General features: G+C 45.2%; 1 protein-coding gene across 1 annotated transcript in view; it reads right to left on the bottom strand.

Moving 5' to 3' along the window:
• The window catches only part of LOC120410312 (formin-like protein 5), an 80,774-nt gene that overhangs the window by 42,061 nt on the left and 21,828 nt on the right, over positions 1-16,885 (bottom strand). The window contains exon 3 of the mRNA XM_039555528.1: positions 5,856-5,923. Coding sequence (XP_039411462.1) covers positions 5,856-5,923 — 68 coding nt within the window. The remainder of the gene's footprint in view (positions 1-5,855; positions 5,924-16,885) is intronic.

Genomic DNA, 16,885 nt, shown 5'->3' with positions numbered 1-16,885 from the left:
GGGCCTCCCTGGGAACAGGCCTCTCACCCGCAGCTCTGCGCCAGACCCAGACGATCGCCGCCTGGTCGGGTTTTACTGGTCATGGGGGGGTTATTTTTTTCCAAAGACACACGTCAAAATCATCTTGTCTGAAACCGTCTCGAAGTGAAACAGTTTGTTTTAACTCACAGAAACCTCTGTGTTTCATGCTGTTCTGTCTCCACCTCTCTTCAGAGACCCCAGAGACTCAAATCAACCAACAAACCACTTTTATTTTTTTTACAGCTTTCAAATGAAAACCCTGTCTTTTCTTTTTCTTCTGTCATGCAGTATCTAGTTACAGATCTGCAGGTCTCCCACTTGTGGTCCATTCCCAACAATCCTGTTCACCTTGGGCATAGATTTTTGCAGTGGGCCAAAGTAACAGCAGGTCAGCCAATGCTCTACCTGCCCCATCCATCACAGGGAGTGCAGCAAACCAGCTCTCCCAAAGCTTTGCTGTCTCACACCATGATGGCTTTTATGTAGGTGCAGCTATTTTGGCAAAGCTTTACGGATGAATCTCATGTGCACACATGTAAAACAGCCCAAGTGTGCATATCTGAAGCTGGGAGAGCTGCATGGAGCCAGGCTTCTGCCTCCTCACACCGCGACTCACACAGCTCGGCCAGCAACCAGCTGTGGGGCACGCTTGGCTCAGTTCTTTCCTTTTAACTCCTCTGGTACAATTAAAGCAGCATAGACTCAAACGTGGCTGCAGTGATGCTGCTATAAAAATACAGGAAGGGAAACTAGATTTAACAGAGCATGACCCTTCATACTTGCGTAACTGTTCACACTGGTAGTTGTACCAGCATCAGTCTCCTTGTGAAAATCTAAATTATATCCCCAGCGGAAAGTCCTGCACAGGCACAGACACTGTGGGCAGATAAGACCCATGTGCTACTCAGTGGGAACAGTTTGTGTCTTGCAAACTATCCTTCTGGTTTAGAGGAGCCAGAAATATAAAAGAGAATATTTGCTTGCTTTTCTTTTAAAAATAGCTTGTTCTAAGGAATGTCTTTTTCAACCACAAGAGAATACAAGATGGAAGGGATACAGGACCTAATAACCCACCTGGAAATACTTTGTTTGAAAAAGCAGTTCAGCCGGTTTGGGGATTGTGCCAAAGAATTATCAGACAGGCCTTGCTTGATATAATTTGGGTTTGTGGCAGCTTTTACAGCCCAGCAGGATTTCCCAAAGCTGAGGTGCTTTTAAGCTGCCCATGTATGTGCCTGGCCCTTATTGCAGTCATGGCTTTTGTCCAAAGTGATTTCTGTTTGTGAGGGAGTGAACAAGTGAGGATCATAACAACTTGGAAGGAGCTCAGTTCTTGCTCGATGAGAACTCTGGAGACATAGAATGGGACAAAACAAGCATAGAAATGTATCACAGTGTGGGAGCTGATAAGGAGATGGCATGCTCCTGCAAATTTCAGCTATTTAGGACATGGTCTGCAGGCTCTAGGACAACTTTTATGCAGAAGTAGGTGAACCTGGATGCAGAAGCATAAGAGGTTTTCAGTAAGATCTGTGTGTATCTCCCACTCTGAGGCAATCACACATCACCAGATCTGTATTCTGATAAGGGGTGGCTTCTCCACAGGTGTGATTCTGTTCCTCATCCTTCACTGCCGTGAGCGACCATACAGCCTCAGAAGCAGCAGCACAGTGTTAAAAATTATGAATTTTCAGAAGTCTACAGCAGAGCCTCTGCTGCACTCTCTTCAAGAGGAGGGAAAAGCAGTTCAATGAAAAGGTAAGGATGGGACACTCTGTAACCCTCCTTGCCCCCCTAAGTATTTTTTCAAGGTACAAAAGGACTTTTAATGAAGTTATCCCACTGCCTGAAGGACAGAACAAATGAACTCTGACATCCATGAGGTACCCCAGGTAGCATTTCCAAATGAAAATTAATGGGTTTTTTAGGAATCTTATTTTGGAGTGAAGGGAAAGAGAGGAGGAAAGAAGAGAAGTAAGTTCCATGGAAAGCTGCCATTCTTCATTGAATCTAAAATAGAACTTCTTGGAAGTTTACCAACCAGGCATTTTTGTGTGGAAAACACTAACTGTGCAGATTGGGCACTGTCCAAGTTAAAATACACACCAGTACTGGATGGGAGTAGTGTTAGGGGTCTAGATGTGTTCACTCTGAAATACCTGCCAAAGAGTCTCTGCTATAGCAGGACATGGGACCTCACAGCAGCTGTTATTTTTCTACAGCACATTATAGGTCTGGCTTTGGGTCTCTAATTGTGCATCCTCAGGGTTTCTGGGAGGTGTCAGTGAGTTCTGGGGTGTAGCTTGCCCTTTACAGTCAGTGGAGATTCAATCAGTTCGCTAACCGGAGTCCCAGGAGTTTGTTTGGTTTTCTTATTCTGAGTCTGAGACCTGCATTTGGAGAGATGACTTATGCCCAGCACTGCACTTGCAGCAAGGGAGTGGGAGGGAAGGGATGTCAGAGTGTGGTTTTTCAGGAGTGGTAACAGGACTGTTTTGTTCAGTCCAAATGTCTTTTTTTGAAGAATAAATCCATGTCTAGCATGAATTAAGGCACAGAAGGAGCAGGAAACAAGCTAGGAAACTGGACATCCCCTGGACTGCGATGGTATTTGTCATTTGCTAGAATTTAAGGATTGTTAGATTGATATCTACTAGGGTTGGTGTTTCACACAATATTGATGCTTGCCATGAGTCTTTGGGCATTGGATGAGGACAGGGAATGGCAACACAGTTTTTAGCTTTCCTCCTGCCACTGAAAAGACCCAGACTTAACCATGCTGTACAATTGATCTCATGCATGGTAAGGAGAATTTTGAGGTTTTTTTCTAGCCCTCATCAAACTCTTCCTCTTTCTTCAATGCTTGCCATTATAATATTGGAGCACCCACCTTTTCCATCTGCTTCTCTGCAAACACCTGCCCATGCAGTTTGTCTGTTCACTTTGTGGTGAACGTGATGCTGTTCTTGGTGAGTCAAATCCAACAAGGCATCGAGATGATCTGACTTGCGTCTAGAGAAAGCATGGTGCTGAACTCTTCTTTGGTTCTGCACCATGGGGAACCCTTCATCCAGATGGGTTTGTGTTCACCTGCTCCTGCTGTCCCCAGTCTCGCATTGTCGCCCTTGGAGGTACACACTTCATGTACCTCAGCAAGCAGGGCTTTGCCACCTGGGGCTGCTCTGAGAATACCTGATTGTTTCACTGTAATTTGGAGGGAGAAGCATGTGTTCGTATTCTTGCCTGGGGCACAGCATAGCTCTTGAGCAGGACTTGTATTTCTGGTTTCTTCACAATACCAACTTTATCAGCCAGACAAAAGCTGAACTCCAGCTTTTCCAAAGAGGGTCACAACAAGCTTGGCTAGAGCCTTGTGCCAGTTAGCTGGGACTGCACAGAACACAGCCACTGGTTCAAGCAGTCTCTGTCATAAACACATAGAGCACCTCAGTATCCTCTTGCTTCTCTACTTTCATGCTCTAGTTGCTCACAATGATGCCAGAAACGGGACAGGGTGCAGTAGAGCCAGTGTATATATGGCTGTGTATATATGTACCTGTGTATGAAAGGTGAGATAACCATAGTTCTTGCTTTTGGATAGTGTAAAGCATTCTTGCTGGTGGTAACTTCCAAAGGATAAAGAGAAGGCACAGCAGAGCTGATCTCACATGTTGTCATCACTGATGGGGCATGAGAACTGGCCTCAGTTATACTCTTAGCAGATCAAAGCTGCATTCTCTGGTGGAAGCCAAGTGAAAGGTTATGTGCCTGTTTGGCAGCCTGTCATTTAGATCGGGATGAGCTCAAGACTAACGCAGAAGCTAATGAGAGGGAGGAGACTGGGAATGTATTGAACAACGCCTTGAGAAGAGAGGCAGGTGACACAGAGGAGCCAAGCCTGTCCCTCTGTCCAAGTACTGAAGTACTCAAGCTTGCAAGGACAGGAGTCATGCAATCTGTGCTGGAGTACAGGCACCTCTCCAGCACAGAGGGCAGATGCTGCACGAGGTCAGGATGTCTCATGGAGGGTGGTTGAGTGCTGGGAGAAGGATGGAAGGGTTTCAAGGAGTAGTACGACCTGTAGCTCTGAGAGGCAAGGTCTGGCATGAAAGTGTGAGCAGACTGGTGTTTTAGTTGCCCTGGAAGAGCTAGAGCATAACAGCTGAGCAGAAGAGTTAAACTAAGTGTTTTTTATCCACTGAGAAAGTACTGAAAGTGGTGGCTGACCCTTGGGAATACGGTAAGTGAGCCAGAGAGCTGCAATGTTAAGGAGGTAGAGGTGCTACTGATGCGCTCTCTCAAGGCTGAGCATGTGCTCCCTTGTGTCTGTGTGTCTAAACTTAGGGAGCTGAGTCTCTCTTCTTTTTTTTAAGGCTGGCAACTTAGGCTAGTGTAAGCAGATCTGTCTCAATGTTGTGGTGATGGCAAAGGAGTTTTTTGAGAAATGGGGAGTAGGAAAGGTTTGTGAAGTGGCCCATGCATTTCTGAGGTGTGAGGATAAGTAAGAGGCAGCTGGGAACCGGTGTTACGGCTTTGGGATCCCTGGGTGGATAAAAGGTTGGGAGGACATCAGTGGGGTCTTGAAAGGTTCTTGGCAGGTAGCTCTGGGTGAAGGAGGCATCTGTACAAGGTGGTCTTGCAACACTGCAGAGGCAGAGATGACCAAGCAACTTGAGCTTGGTGTGAAGTGAGGCATAACAGGATAGTGGGGAGATGGTCTGGCACATGCCTACACAACCCCCAAACCAGCCAACTCCATATTCCTCAAGGGACTTACTATAATTCAAAGGAGGATTATTTACTGAGACCACCTTTTTTTTTTCCTTTTTGAAAGAAAAATCGGTGCTTCATCAAAAGACAGTGTAAAGCAAACGAACAAAATAAAGTCGCAGTGCCAGGAAGTAAAACGAAATCCACATCCCATGAGATCTAACCTGCTTGTAGCTTTGCATCCAAAAATATTAGTCCATTTATTGCCCATTAAAAATTCCCTTTGTCTCTTCTCAGTTAAGGTGCATGCTTGAGATCTTAAAGATGGCACTGTCAGTCCTTAAAGCAATATTTGACATCAATTTACTCATTAACTTTCAAATGCAGGACACTGAAAACCTTTTCCTAAGGGCATCTTTGTGTTCTGTTTGAGAGAGTTACTGTTGTTTTCCCACCTCCCCTGAAGGGTTGTTTACAATACCATCTCTTCCTTTTAATCCTCTTTTCCTTTCATGTCTAACAAACAGTGTTAAACAGAAGACAGGGGAAAAAACAGATCTCACACATTATAATTATCTATAGTTAACTGAAAAAATGCTTCACAATTAGAGGTCTCATTTTGTAAATTATTGCTCAAGAAGCTTTTTCCTATGTTTTTCCAGATAAAACCTCTGTTCTTTCAAGCTCGAGGTTTGTATGTATAGTAGCTCAGATAAAGGGTTTCTGAGTTGATGTACACTCTATGCAGAGACTGAGCTGCCACAAACAGGATTTTCCTTATGAGATCCTGTGCAGAGGGATGTCTTGAGATGTAAGCACAGGAATGTGGGCAGTACCAAGATGTTGAGCCATGATAGAAAACATTACATTTCAAAACTGGCTGCTGTTTTTGCTGGTTATTTTTACAGTTTCCTTTAATTTCTCTAGCTCTTTTTGCCCTCTATCTGAGCACTAAGTCACTAAGTCTGTGAATATATTTATAGTCACAATTCTTCCGTGGGGTGGTGTGGGACTCCACATTATACAGATTTGAGAGGCTATCGTTTGATGAGCACTTCTTTCAGCAGCAGCACCAACATAAGCATCCCCTGATTTCCCCTTCCCCTCTGCCACCACTCACTCACCCCTCAGCTGTGCCATTTTCTGTGCTGTGTGGGAAACAAATCACAGAACACATCCAGGTTAAAAATAGCTGGAAAAGAGGGAGAGAGAGAGAGAAATGAATTCCAGAACCTGAACTAATATCCTATATGTACATCCAAAGCGGATACAACAGAGCCGTTTTAGCTCAGATTCCATCTGTCTGTCCAGCTCCATCAATAATTTGTACCTGATTTCACATAGGACAGAAAGGTAGAAATTTCAAAAGCTACTGATTTTCTCTCTAAATTTTGTGCAAACTGATTGCTATGTGAGGAGTAGGGACCTCAGTTAAAGAAATGCAGCCAGCAGTCACCTGGCTAGTGAGTGTGCATGCTGGCTGGCCATCTATGCATTAGCTGGCCAGCCAGCATATATGGCCCTGACTGCAGCCCAGGAAAGGGTCTTAGAGCATATAATGAGGGAATAGTGGGGCTCATTGTAGCTATTTTATTTTAGGAGAAGGGGAGAGAAGAGAGGTGACTATGAAGCAGTGGTCAGAGACCCACAGGAAACCAAGAGCCATTAGTTCCACTGCTCACAAAGCAATTTGTTTCAAAAAGGCCTGAAATTCCATAAAATAAGACCTCTTCTGCACATGAGCCTGTAAATCAAGTGAGCCTGTAAATCATACGATTTGTGAGGAAGCTGAGAGCTCAGCCTCACATTCCTGTTTAGACTTCAGCAACCACTTCTGCTTTTAGCACTCCAAACACCAGTGGAAACTACGGATACTGATTTCTTTCCCATACTCAAATGTTACTTAAAGCCCTTGTTTCTCCTGAGTAACTCTTCTAAGCGCTTGCTTCATCTCTCTTCCTACCTGCCTCCTTTCTAATCTACAACAGCTTGCCAAGAGCTCTGCTCCATTCTCTTCTTTCGTATCCTTCATGCCTCCTCTCTGACCAATGAATGGCCTCAAATTTGGTACCGGGCAGTACACAAAATATTCAGTGAATTGTACCTGAAAATGATGAGTATTTTGGTGCAAACCAAAGCTTGCTCATCCTGCCCACTCCTTCTCAGGGAGAAGAGACCTTGAATCTCCTCACTGCTTTTGCTGACCTGCAGAGGGGACTGGGTGGGACGGGAGCCACAGGGTGGAACAGTAGCCATGAGACACCTGTGAGCCATGGCTGTAGTTCATGAACAGAAATGGAAGGGTCTTTATGTTCCTGTTCTGAGGTGTTTTTTCAGTGTCTGGTTGAACGTGCAGGATGCAAGTGGAGCTGTGTGGCTGCTCACCTCTCTTCTTGGAAAGGGAGTAGCGGGCTGTGTCTGTGTCAGAAGCCCACACTTGTCAGGGGAGCTTTCATCAGAACAAGTGTCTGATAGAAACTGGGTCTATTCCTACCGTTTGTGGGTTTCCCCAGTAACAGAAATTATCATCACCATAGGCAGGTCTTGGGTTTCTCCAGGTGGGAGACCAGAGGTTTTGGGCAGTTGGAGATTTTCCTGGTGTGGGAAATCTCTGGGTGGCAATAATCCAGTGTATTGGGCTGTGTGCCATCCTTCCTGCAGACACCCAGGAACATTACTGGGAGTTGCAGCCAATGCGATCTGTTTGCAGATACTCCAGTCTCACCACAGGTATGGAATGAGGTGTGATGGGAAGGGCCTGAGAAGGCTCCCAGGGAATCTGCCTGCATTAATTCCCTTGTCATTGCTTACCTCTGGGTCTGCTCCAGTCTGCACACTGGGGGAGCTGCTAGAGCTCAGCTCAGCTCCTGAAAGAGAAGTGTCTTCCTAGACTCTCCTAGCACTGATTCCACTTCCAGAACTAGTTTCTGTAGGAAATTTTATTTCCCCAAATGGAAGAATGTGGCCATTTTGCAAGGTGCCACCAGGGACCTGTAAAGGAGATCTAAAGCAGAAACCAGGGCTGCCTTGCTGGAAGGGAGTACTAGAAGGTGCCATCCTCTCTCCTCACCAGGCACAGGAGCATGGGAGGTGCTGGTGAATCTTTACCAACACGGAGCAGCCTCATGCAGAGCGGAGCAGCCCTTACATCACTGTAAGTGATGTTAGGATCTTGCTTTATCCTTGGGTAACTACAGAATTTGGGGAAGTGGTGGCAGGGGAGAATGATCAGAAAGCTGGCAGAAATTGTGTAATTGATGTATCAAAGGTGTTTTTACTCTCCTCCAGTCACATTTTAGCAGTACCCTCTTTTATTCTACGTGCCAGTAAACAACAAAATTGTTACTGATAAAACTTGCCTTAAGCAACAAGACATGTGAACAATAAAGCACTGAGAGCCACATTTTCAAAAGTGTGTGTGCAGAAATCTCTATTGTACGATGTATAAGCAGCATGTGGTCTGGATGTGGCAAGCAGCAATGGGAGAGGAAAAGGGGAACAGATGGAACCTGTACATGAGTGACAAGAGCGGACGTAGGCTCAGATCAAGTTTTGTACTGTGCAGAGGCTGAGCTTTTGAAAAGCCTTAAATAACAACCACATTTTAAGGAGGACTGCACTAATGGGGCATGCAGATAAGCACGCCAAATGGTGCAACTGCAGAGCACACAGCACTGCAGACAGTGGTATATACAGAGCATATGAAAAGTTCGGTCTGATACGCCAGCCATGCGTACAATCAAAGGTGTGCACATTTTAGTAACATCAGCCTCCCTGAAACCTCAATGACTTAGCAACAAAACATCAGGAAATGATAACTCAGGGTCAGAAAGGTCTGAGAATTCCACACAGCTGAAATAAAGATTGAGCAAGAAGAATTAGCATCAAGAAATCAGATTCAGATGTTTAAAGCTGATTGTCTGAACCAAGTTAATATAACGCACCATGTGTCACTTCAAAACGTTCGGATCGTGCAGCTGGGAAGCCCTTCCCATGATTGTGAAATGCTGCAGTTCTCTGTATCTGAGAAGGCTGGGATGGACATGTCTGCCTGGACACGAGCAGGCTATAAATGATGAATTGGGATTACAGCCTTTACTGTCCCAGTCCAGTTTTACCAGTTCCCTGAACCACTAGCACAGAAAACAAGCCCTGCAGCAATGCCATATGAAGATTCTACCTTCACATATTGTGGACTTGCTCTCTGTCTCCATTCATCTCCCCATGGACTGAAAATGCTCACACTTTTTTTTCCAACTGTGAAGCACTCTGATGATTATCACCCCTTGCTCTCTTACTTTCATCCTATTTAAAAGAACCCCTATTCATCTACCCAGTCTTTTCAAGGAAAATTACCCTCTCTCTGTCCATTCTACCAAGTCTAAAGTTCATGGCTGTAGAAAATTATGTTTTCAAACTGTCAGTATTATGGGACAATCACATTTTCACTCATCCTCACACATGCACAGAAGGAAGCCTTTACCTGTACGAATGCAGATCAGCACAACAGCTGCCTGTGTGGGACACTGTAAGTCTGCAAAACTTGCACACTTTCACCACTAATTTTTTTATTCTCAGATGGATGTGTATTGTGTATGCTCTTTCAGCCTTGCAAAGTAATCCAAGAATCCAGCACTGGCCACCTGAAAACCACACCTCACAGGAAATGAGAATTCCATAGGTTTGAGGGGTTTGCAGAATGGCAACTTGTTTGTTTTGTGGATTTGTGAAATTATGTAGCTGGTGGGAGTGGCTCTTTCCTAGGACAAGGTCACACACTCATCAGTCCTTGGGTGAGAAACTAATTAACTGGAGATCAGCATAAGTTCTGTACTCCTCCATGCACTGTTCATGGTGACCGGTTCTGGATTGGGCTGATGGTGTACACACAGAAATATTTGACAATACAGGTATTAGGCTCTCATATCATAGATCTTTCCCCCTGCTCTATTCACATGCATTTTCATGGCAGCTGGACATGCATTATACAGCTATGGGCTAAAACTCTGGTACGTTTCTAGTGAAGCCAAAGAGACAAATGTGACACTGTGATTTATGCTGTGAACAAAATAGACCAGGGCATGTTCTCTCCCCCATCAGCAAGTGGCACAGCAGAGCTTTTATACATGGCAAGCTCCTCTCTCACAGCCACCTCCAAGCAAAAAAGGGTGGCCAGCCTAAGGAGCAGCATCTCAGGGAGGGCTCAGAGGCAATAGGTAGAGCTGTGCCAAGGGATGCTGGAATCTGGGCCCTCTCCTGGGGCAGATACAGCCAAGACAAAGTAATTTCTTTCACTCTATCTCCAGCACTTGCTGATTTCAGAAGACTCTGTGTAAAATTCAGCATCTTCTGTCACTTGAAGCTGAAGTGTGCAGCCTGGGTTTTACACCCATGCTATGGGAAGTTGTTTGGGGTTTGCTTTGTTGCTGACAGCTTGAAATTTCCATTTGCAGCTCCTTCCTGTTTCCTTTTCAGACATGCATCATACAAACCCAGAGAGGCTGCACAAATGTACCAAAGCAGTGAGAAGAGGGGACATTCCTTACCGCTATGAAGCTTTTAGTGTGCCTGAAGCAGCAGAGGCAGACCTGGGAAGGCATTTCCCATACCCACATCCTGCAGATACATATCTTGGTGCTGATGGCTACCTGAAGTCCACGTCCAAGCTCCCATCCCACCTGGGATGCCACCTGGAATACTCAGACATCAGAACTTAGGGACTGGGAACCATGCTGGGGCTTTTTTTTATTTAAAATTTGCAGCACTGCTGCTGCGTGAGAGTTGAGTCATTTACTGCTAGTAGTGAAAGGGACTGTGTGCATGCTGGGGTGGCATACATCCTGCGTGTCCTCAGCATGGGATGGGACCTCTAGGAGACGTCACTTGGATATATATATACACAACACATCCCTGATTTCATATGTAGGCCACATGGGAAGGCAGGATTTGCTGCCTGGAGCCCATACCTGCCCACAAGCCCCCCAGCCCTGAGATCCCCTGGCCACATGGCACCTTACTATGTCTGGGGATCCCCTAGCCATACAGCACCTCACCATGCCTGGCAGGGAGACCTGATGGAGCCTGTGGCACTGTCCCACCTTGCTGCAGCTGTGCACAAGAGCTTTGGTTGTCTCCAGTGTCTCTTCACCTCACCCCATCAGCACAGAGAGTGAGTGGTGCCAGCCACATTGTGAGGAGCAGGAGATGATGTATCTAAAACAAGGGAGGAAGTTTTACCCCCTTTACTTTCCCTTTGTCCCACCTGTATTGCACCTGCTATTAGAATGACCAAAATTACCCAGTAACATCATTCATCAGCCATAGAAAAGCACAAACCAGGCAAGTTCCCCATGGAAATTGCCCAAGGAAAGAGGCTTTCTAGGCTCTCAATGCCTAGAAGAACATCTCTGACCAGTTACTTCTCTCCCAGACATTTTATCAGGAACTGAAGCTCATTGAATCAGTGATTCACTCGCCACTCAGCACTGGCTGACTGCATTTTGCGTGCCTTGGGATAAGAATCACGTTATTCTTTGCTCAGGTCCAGGACGCCTCTGATATGTGTTAGAATATCTCTGGCTTGTTGCAATTAAAATTATTCCAAATTTCATGGGAGAGGCATTTTCATGCACTGCCTTTTTTATAGGGGACTTCAGCAGGGTCCACCCACACCACCAGATCAACAACACAAAGAAATCAATAAACACCTTAGCATGGAGCTTTCCTTGCCTAGGTTTGTATCAAGCTTGTTTACAGCCAGCAGGCCAGGAGAAAAAGGTCATTTATAGTATGTGCTGTGGCACTGCTCGCCTAAATTTTAGGAGTCAGCAACTTTGATAAACTCTTGATGCAGCTTGCAGACACAGTTAAGAATGTCTCTTCCACCTACTGCAGGAAGCTGTCAGTGTATCAAAGATCAAAGTTGCTCATACCAAAGCAAGAAGGTTACATACAAACAAAAAGTAACTACAAATGCTTGGGTTTGGATGCAGGATTTGCATGTATTGGTCTCTTAAATTTGACCATAAACCACTTGAATCAATTAAAAAAACCCAGACGCTGCAGCACCACCCAGATTACTCACAGGCTAATCCTCCTGTTGCAGGGACAAGATGCCCTGTTATCAAGATGTTTGATATGACTTTGAAAAGATTAGTTTATTGAAAATCGTATTAGAGACTTATTTCGAGAATGTCATGATCTCAAGTGGCTATGCCTTAAAAGGGCTAACAAAAGAGTATGTGACCTGAAATGGGCACATATTGCGGGGAAGTCTCTTCCCTCTGCTACACATACAGCATCTGCAGAACAGGCAAATATTTATCAGGAACTGAAGCTCATCAGATTAGTTAATTGTTTCAAAAAAGAACAGATTTTTTTTTAATATATCTCAAAAAATCACAAAGGTAGTCAGGACCTTTCCAGAAGTTGTTCCTCAAAGAAGTGTCCCTAGGATAAAACACAGTTAGGAATTACTGTTAAGAAACTTTTGGTCAGCTCTGACAGTTTTGATGCAAACCTGACTGCTGCTGGAGACACTGCTGCAGGACTGCACTGGGAGGAAAGACTGGCAAGGGAATTCAAGCTAGCATGTCTGCCCTCTCTTCTCCTCTCTTCTCCTCTCTTCTCCTCTCTTCTCTGCTCCACTATAGAATAAGAAATCAGAGAAGAGACAAGCCTGATTTTTAAATTGTTTTGGTGACTCTAGTGGGCTCTTGCACACAAACAGGATTCAAGAGCATTTTGGGTTGATTTCCTTTCAGTTCTGCATCCCTGCTCTGTTCTGGTTTACTGTTCTCCAGCTCCCTGTACAAACAGGATCTTTCCTCAACAATGTTCTGCCACATCATCTTCCTTCCTTTGTATACAGGCTGCTCCTGCCTGTTACACACCATGCGGCTTCCTAAGGCACCTCGTTTCTCAATGCTAGCAAAAACAGGAACCAAAAGCAAAGCAGCAATAAAACGCTAAATTCTCACCGCAGTTAAAAATGAAATCTTGAAAGTTTCCGATTCAAGATGACTTTCCTGTTAACGGATTATTTTTCTAGTTTAGTGCTCTGCAGAATATGTGCAAATGAGGTGCTTGTAGTATTTATCAGATTCAAATGCCTCTCCAGCGTGGTTTGCAACACTGACCTATGTTTTTCCTCCTTTTTTTTTTTGGTGTTGAAAAGTGAACCCCACTGAGCAGGGTGCACATTACTTCATCATTCACCTCTTTTCTCCCATCTTGTAAGGCTTTGCTGTCTGATTTTTTGCTCCAGGGAGGTTCAATAGCATGTGTACAGGGACAAGAGAAAACCACAGGCCGCAGCACATATTGCACAAATGCTGTTATTATTCTGAGGCCTGAAGAAACAAGGAAGGAAGCTTGAGGCTAGTGGTTTGGCAGGTGTGAGGCCTTTTTCACACAGACATCTGTTTTAAGTGGTAGCTCTGGGCTCGGGGATGAGCAGGGAATGCCTGTCACTCCCACCCCTTCTCTGTGTCACAGCACAAGGGGGTTTGGGCTCCTGATGAAGCGATGTCAGCTCCTTGCTCAATCTGTGCTTTGAGACTCTGCTCTCTTGTATTTGTGGGGCAGGGCTGCAAAGTGAAGTGATTCCTCCCTGCAAACTGCCTGAGACAGAGATGCTGCTGCTGCTGCTGCTGCTGCTGCTGCTGCTGCTGCTGCTGCTGCTGCTGCTGCCACGCCAGCGCACACAAAATGGATGGGGTTAGAGAACAAAATGGGTGAACAGCAACATGTGTGCAAGCTCAACAAGCCCAACAAGCTCCAAGCAAAGACCTGATGAAAACCGTTTGGATGCTACCATGTACCCCGCATCTAAGTGAACTTTTCTAATGCCACTAGATTATTTCTAGTGTTTTGGGCAACCCTGCTAGTGATCCCATTACAGTTTTGAGTAGACTGCTTCATTTGGCAGGACATTACAGCACACTCTCTGTGATGCCTTGTACTGTATTTGAAGGAATTCATTAGTGTTTGATGGTTAATTATCTGTGCAGTAACATAGAAATAATCGATAAAGAAACTGCAGTTTTTAGGGCTGGATCCTACTCTACTAAACCCATGTGTAGGGAGGAAAAAAAAGGTTTGCATAATATCCTCCCCGGCAGGGATTCTTTGGGACAAGTTAGTGTTGAGCCACATTGTTATTTTAAATGACAATCGGTTCTTTCTCCTGTAGTTCACGGCCAACTTTAATGAACATTTAACAACTTAATTATCTTTAGGACTGCTACTCTTCTGTTACAGATTGCTGACATTGGTCAGTGAATTTAGAAATTACTGGGGGAAGGGCAGATATGGAGAAAAGCAGAGACTGAGATACATGTATACAGCTGCCCTCATTTCCATAAGAAATTAAGCTGAAGCCATTTCAAGGTGAGGGACTGTAGTTAATCCCTCCCAACACACTCATTAATACATCTCATAACAAGTCTCCTTGTCCACTGACAAGGAGAGTCAATCAAGCACCACTTTAGTCTGGGCAGGAGAAAGGCTACAGTTTCATGGGGACTACTGGGTTTTATGGCTTCTTCAGAGGTTTTAAGCAGTGCTGTGCTGTGCTGATGTGCCTTCATTCAGAACTGAGCAAGGGGTAGGTGATGTGATGGGAGAACTCAGCTCCTGTCTTTGCTTCATGTTGCAAATGACATAGTAAAATCTGCTGATGTCAACACTAGAATGGGCAAACTCCTGGAAAAATGAAAGGCTATGTAGTATTTTGACATTCTTGAAAAGGAAGGCAGAATTCCTGACTTGAAGCATCCTTCTGCCATGCTTAACATGTCTCTAGTACCACTATGTCATCTGTGGTGGTGACTTGTCTGAATGAGCACCATTGAAACACTTACAGAAATCTAATAAACTTCAGAGTTGGACTGCAAGAAAAAAAAATTATTTTGTCCAGAGGATTAAAAGAAAAATAAGAAAAGCAAGCCACATGCAAGGATGCCTGATGTTCCAGCTTTGTTATTATAATTTTTTTTCTTTTTCCTATCTGACAAATATCAGCATGACAGCAAACAGAACCCTTCTAGTTCACATGGCAGCACAGCTTAACTGTGCTGGTAAGTGGTGAATTGGCTCTTTGCTCTAGCATGGCCCTAAATAGTACCATTAACATGTGGTTATAGTCAGAGAGCACATTTGGTAGGAAATGACACCTTGTTACTTCCCAGATTATCTGCTCTCTATGGGGTAAATATTTTAAACATCGTGGCAGGTTTTAGCAGCAACATCCCTATTAAAGTAGATGGGATCTGAGTGAGGGTAAATCCAAGCACGCAGTGCTGGGACGGTACACCTATAAATCTTCTGTGTCTTACGCTCTGTGCTTTATTCGCTGACAAAAGACAAGTGTTTGCTGCCTTTGTAAGGTTCCTAAAGCACAAAGGGAGGGTGTGTGCTCGGCATTACTTCCTGTAGCTCCGGCTGCTGCCTACAGCACGACAGCCCGAAGCAGGAAGGACACAGGGATCCTCAGCTCCACAGCTCAGGCTGCAGCCACACCAACGGGAGGAATGCGCCTTTCAAGGGCCAAGGAGTTCAGTTCACTCTGGTCCGCAGTTACTCGGTGCTAAAGTTAGTTTTGAAACAGCATCTACCTTTAAGCCAGGAAGTATTTTAGGCAACAGATACCTTGCAGGCCTCTTCAAGCTTACTGAGTATGTATTAAGCAATTTTTGTGTAAATTTTGTCTTCTGCTCATATCAATCTCATCACAGTAGTGATTGATAGCTGCCTCAGTTTACATAACAGCAAAGGCTGGGAAAGGCCCTTTCCTTAGGGTATCTACCTTAAAACAAGTAACTGGAGTTTGAAAAAAAGAGCCTGCTCTCTCCAGTAGGCATCGTTTCATGGTTTAATACGATAAATGTAGCCTACATGTGCACTGGATGTCTGGCAGCGTTCTTTGTTACTTCACTAGATGGCGTGTGGTGGTGCCTGGCAGGGGGGAGAGAAGGGAGAAGAATTAATTCAGTGTGTAACTGGCTGCACTGCACTCCTGCCTCTGATGTGCCTTTAACAATGTGGGTCTACGAGTTAATGTTTCAAGGGTGAGAATTGAATTTCCTGCTGAAACTTTTGCCTGAAGAGTACCCTTAAATCAGCAGTGGGGCAAGACTGGCGGAAAAGAGGTTTATTAGATTAACCTATTTCCTAGGCAAAACATGCTTTCAGAGACGTAAGTTCAAATCTAAAATAGGCCTGAAGAAGAGCTTATGTGTCTGCTTACTACAACATGGTCAGGTGGTAGATCTTATCTTTTCTATAAATTTTGTCATGCTTATAGCCTCACACCATCACTGCTGCTACACTACTGTAAAAACATCCAGAACTTGGTTCTTCAAAAGGCAAGCCATAAGGTTAATTTGTGCTCTCACTTTCCCTGGTGTATACCCTGGCATAGCTATCCTCTTTTGTTCTTCTGTTAACTATTTATGCCTCCCACTTTGCAAAAGAACAAGACCCAGCTCTGCCCTGAGGCACTTCCTCCAGTGGGATGACACAAAATCACCCTCGCAGGGCACTCACAGAGCACGTGCAGTAAGAATCTGCTCTTGTCTTGCTTGGGAAAGTAGGCATTAAATCTTCAAGACCTCAGACATGAATTGCGGAAGTGGCTGGATCCATTAGGGATGTTCCAGGCTCCCTAACAAAAACACTGACAGTGAAGCTCTCCACGGCAAGGTTTGTTGGTCAGCATGCCTGCTCTCTCGGCAGCACGGCGGCTGTGCAGTTTCACAACTGCCCTAAGCTGACCTACGGCTGGGCTCCAGCCAAAAGGCAGCTCTCCCCCTCTGCTGACTCTTGTGCTCCTTTGGCTGTAGGAACTGTGGTGCCAGGGGCTGATTGGTCTTGGTGCAATCCTCCCCTCCTGTTTTTTTCCCTTTTGGTAGAGTTAATTTTCAGTTGGCTCAGTTTGCTGAACTGGCCAACTGGTTGGGTGGATACTGGAGCTGGTACAAGGAGACGGCCGGGGTGCTGAGCTGGAAAGTGCGAGACTGGCCTTTCTGCCATCAGTGTGGGCTGAGCCATCAGGAGTCAGAGGGCTGTGCACCACAGCTTCTGCAGTGCCCCCAAAGTGCCCCAAATGCTGTGGGAGGTCAGGGCAGCCACTGCCTTAGGATGGGATGCAAGC

Source organism: Corvus cornix, chromosome 1 (genome assembly GCF_000738735.6).
Source record: "Corvus cornix cornix isolate S_Up_H32 chromosome 1, ASM73873v5, whole genome shotgun sequence".
Lineage (NCBI taxonomy): Eukaryota > Metazoa > Chordata > Aves > Passeriformes > Corvidae > Corvus > Corvus cornix.
The sequence above is the reverse complement of the archived record's forward strand: the minus strand, read 5'-3'. Positions and strand labels throughout refer to the sequence as shown.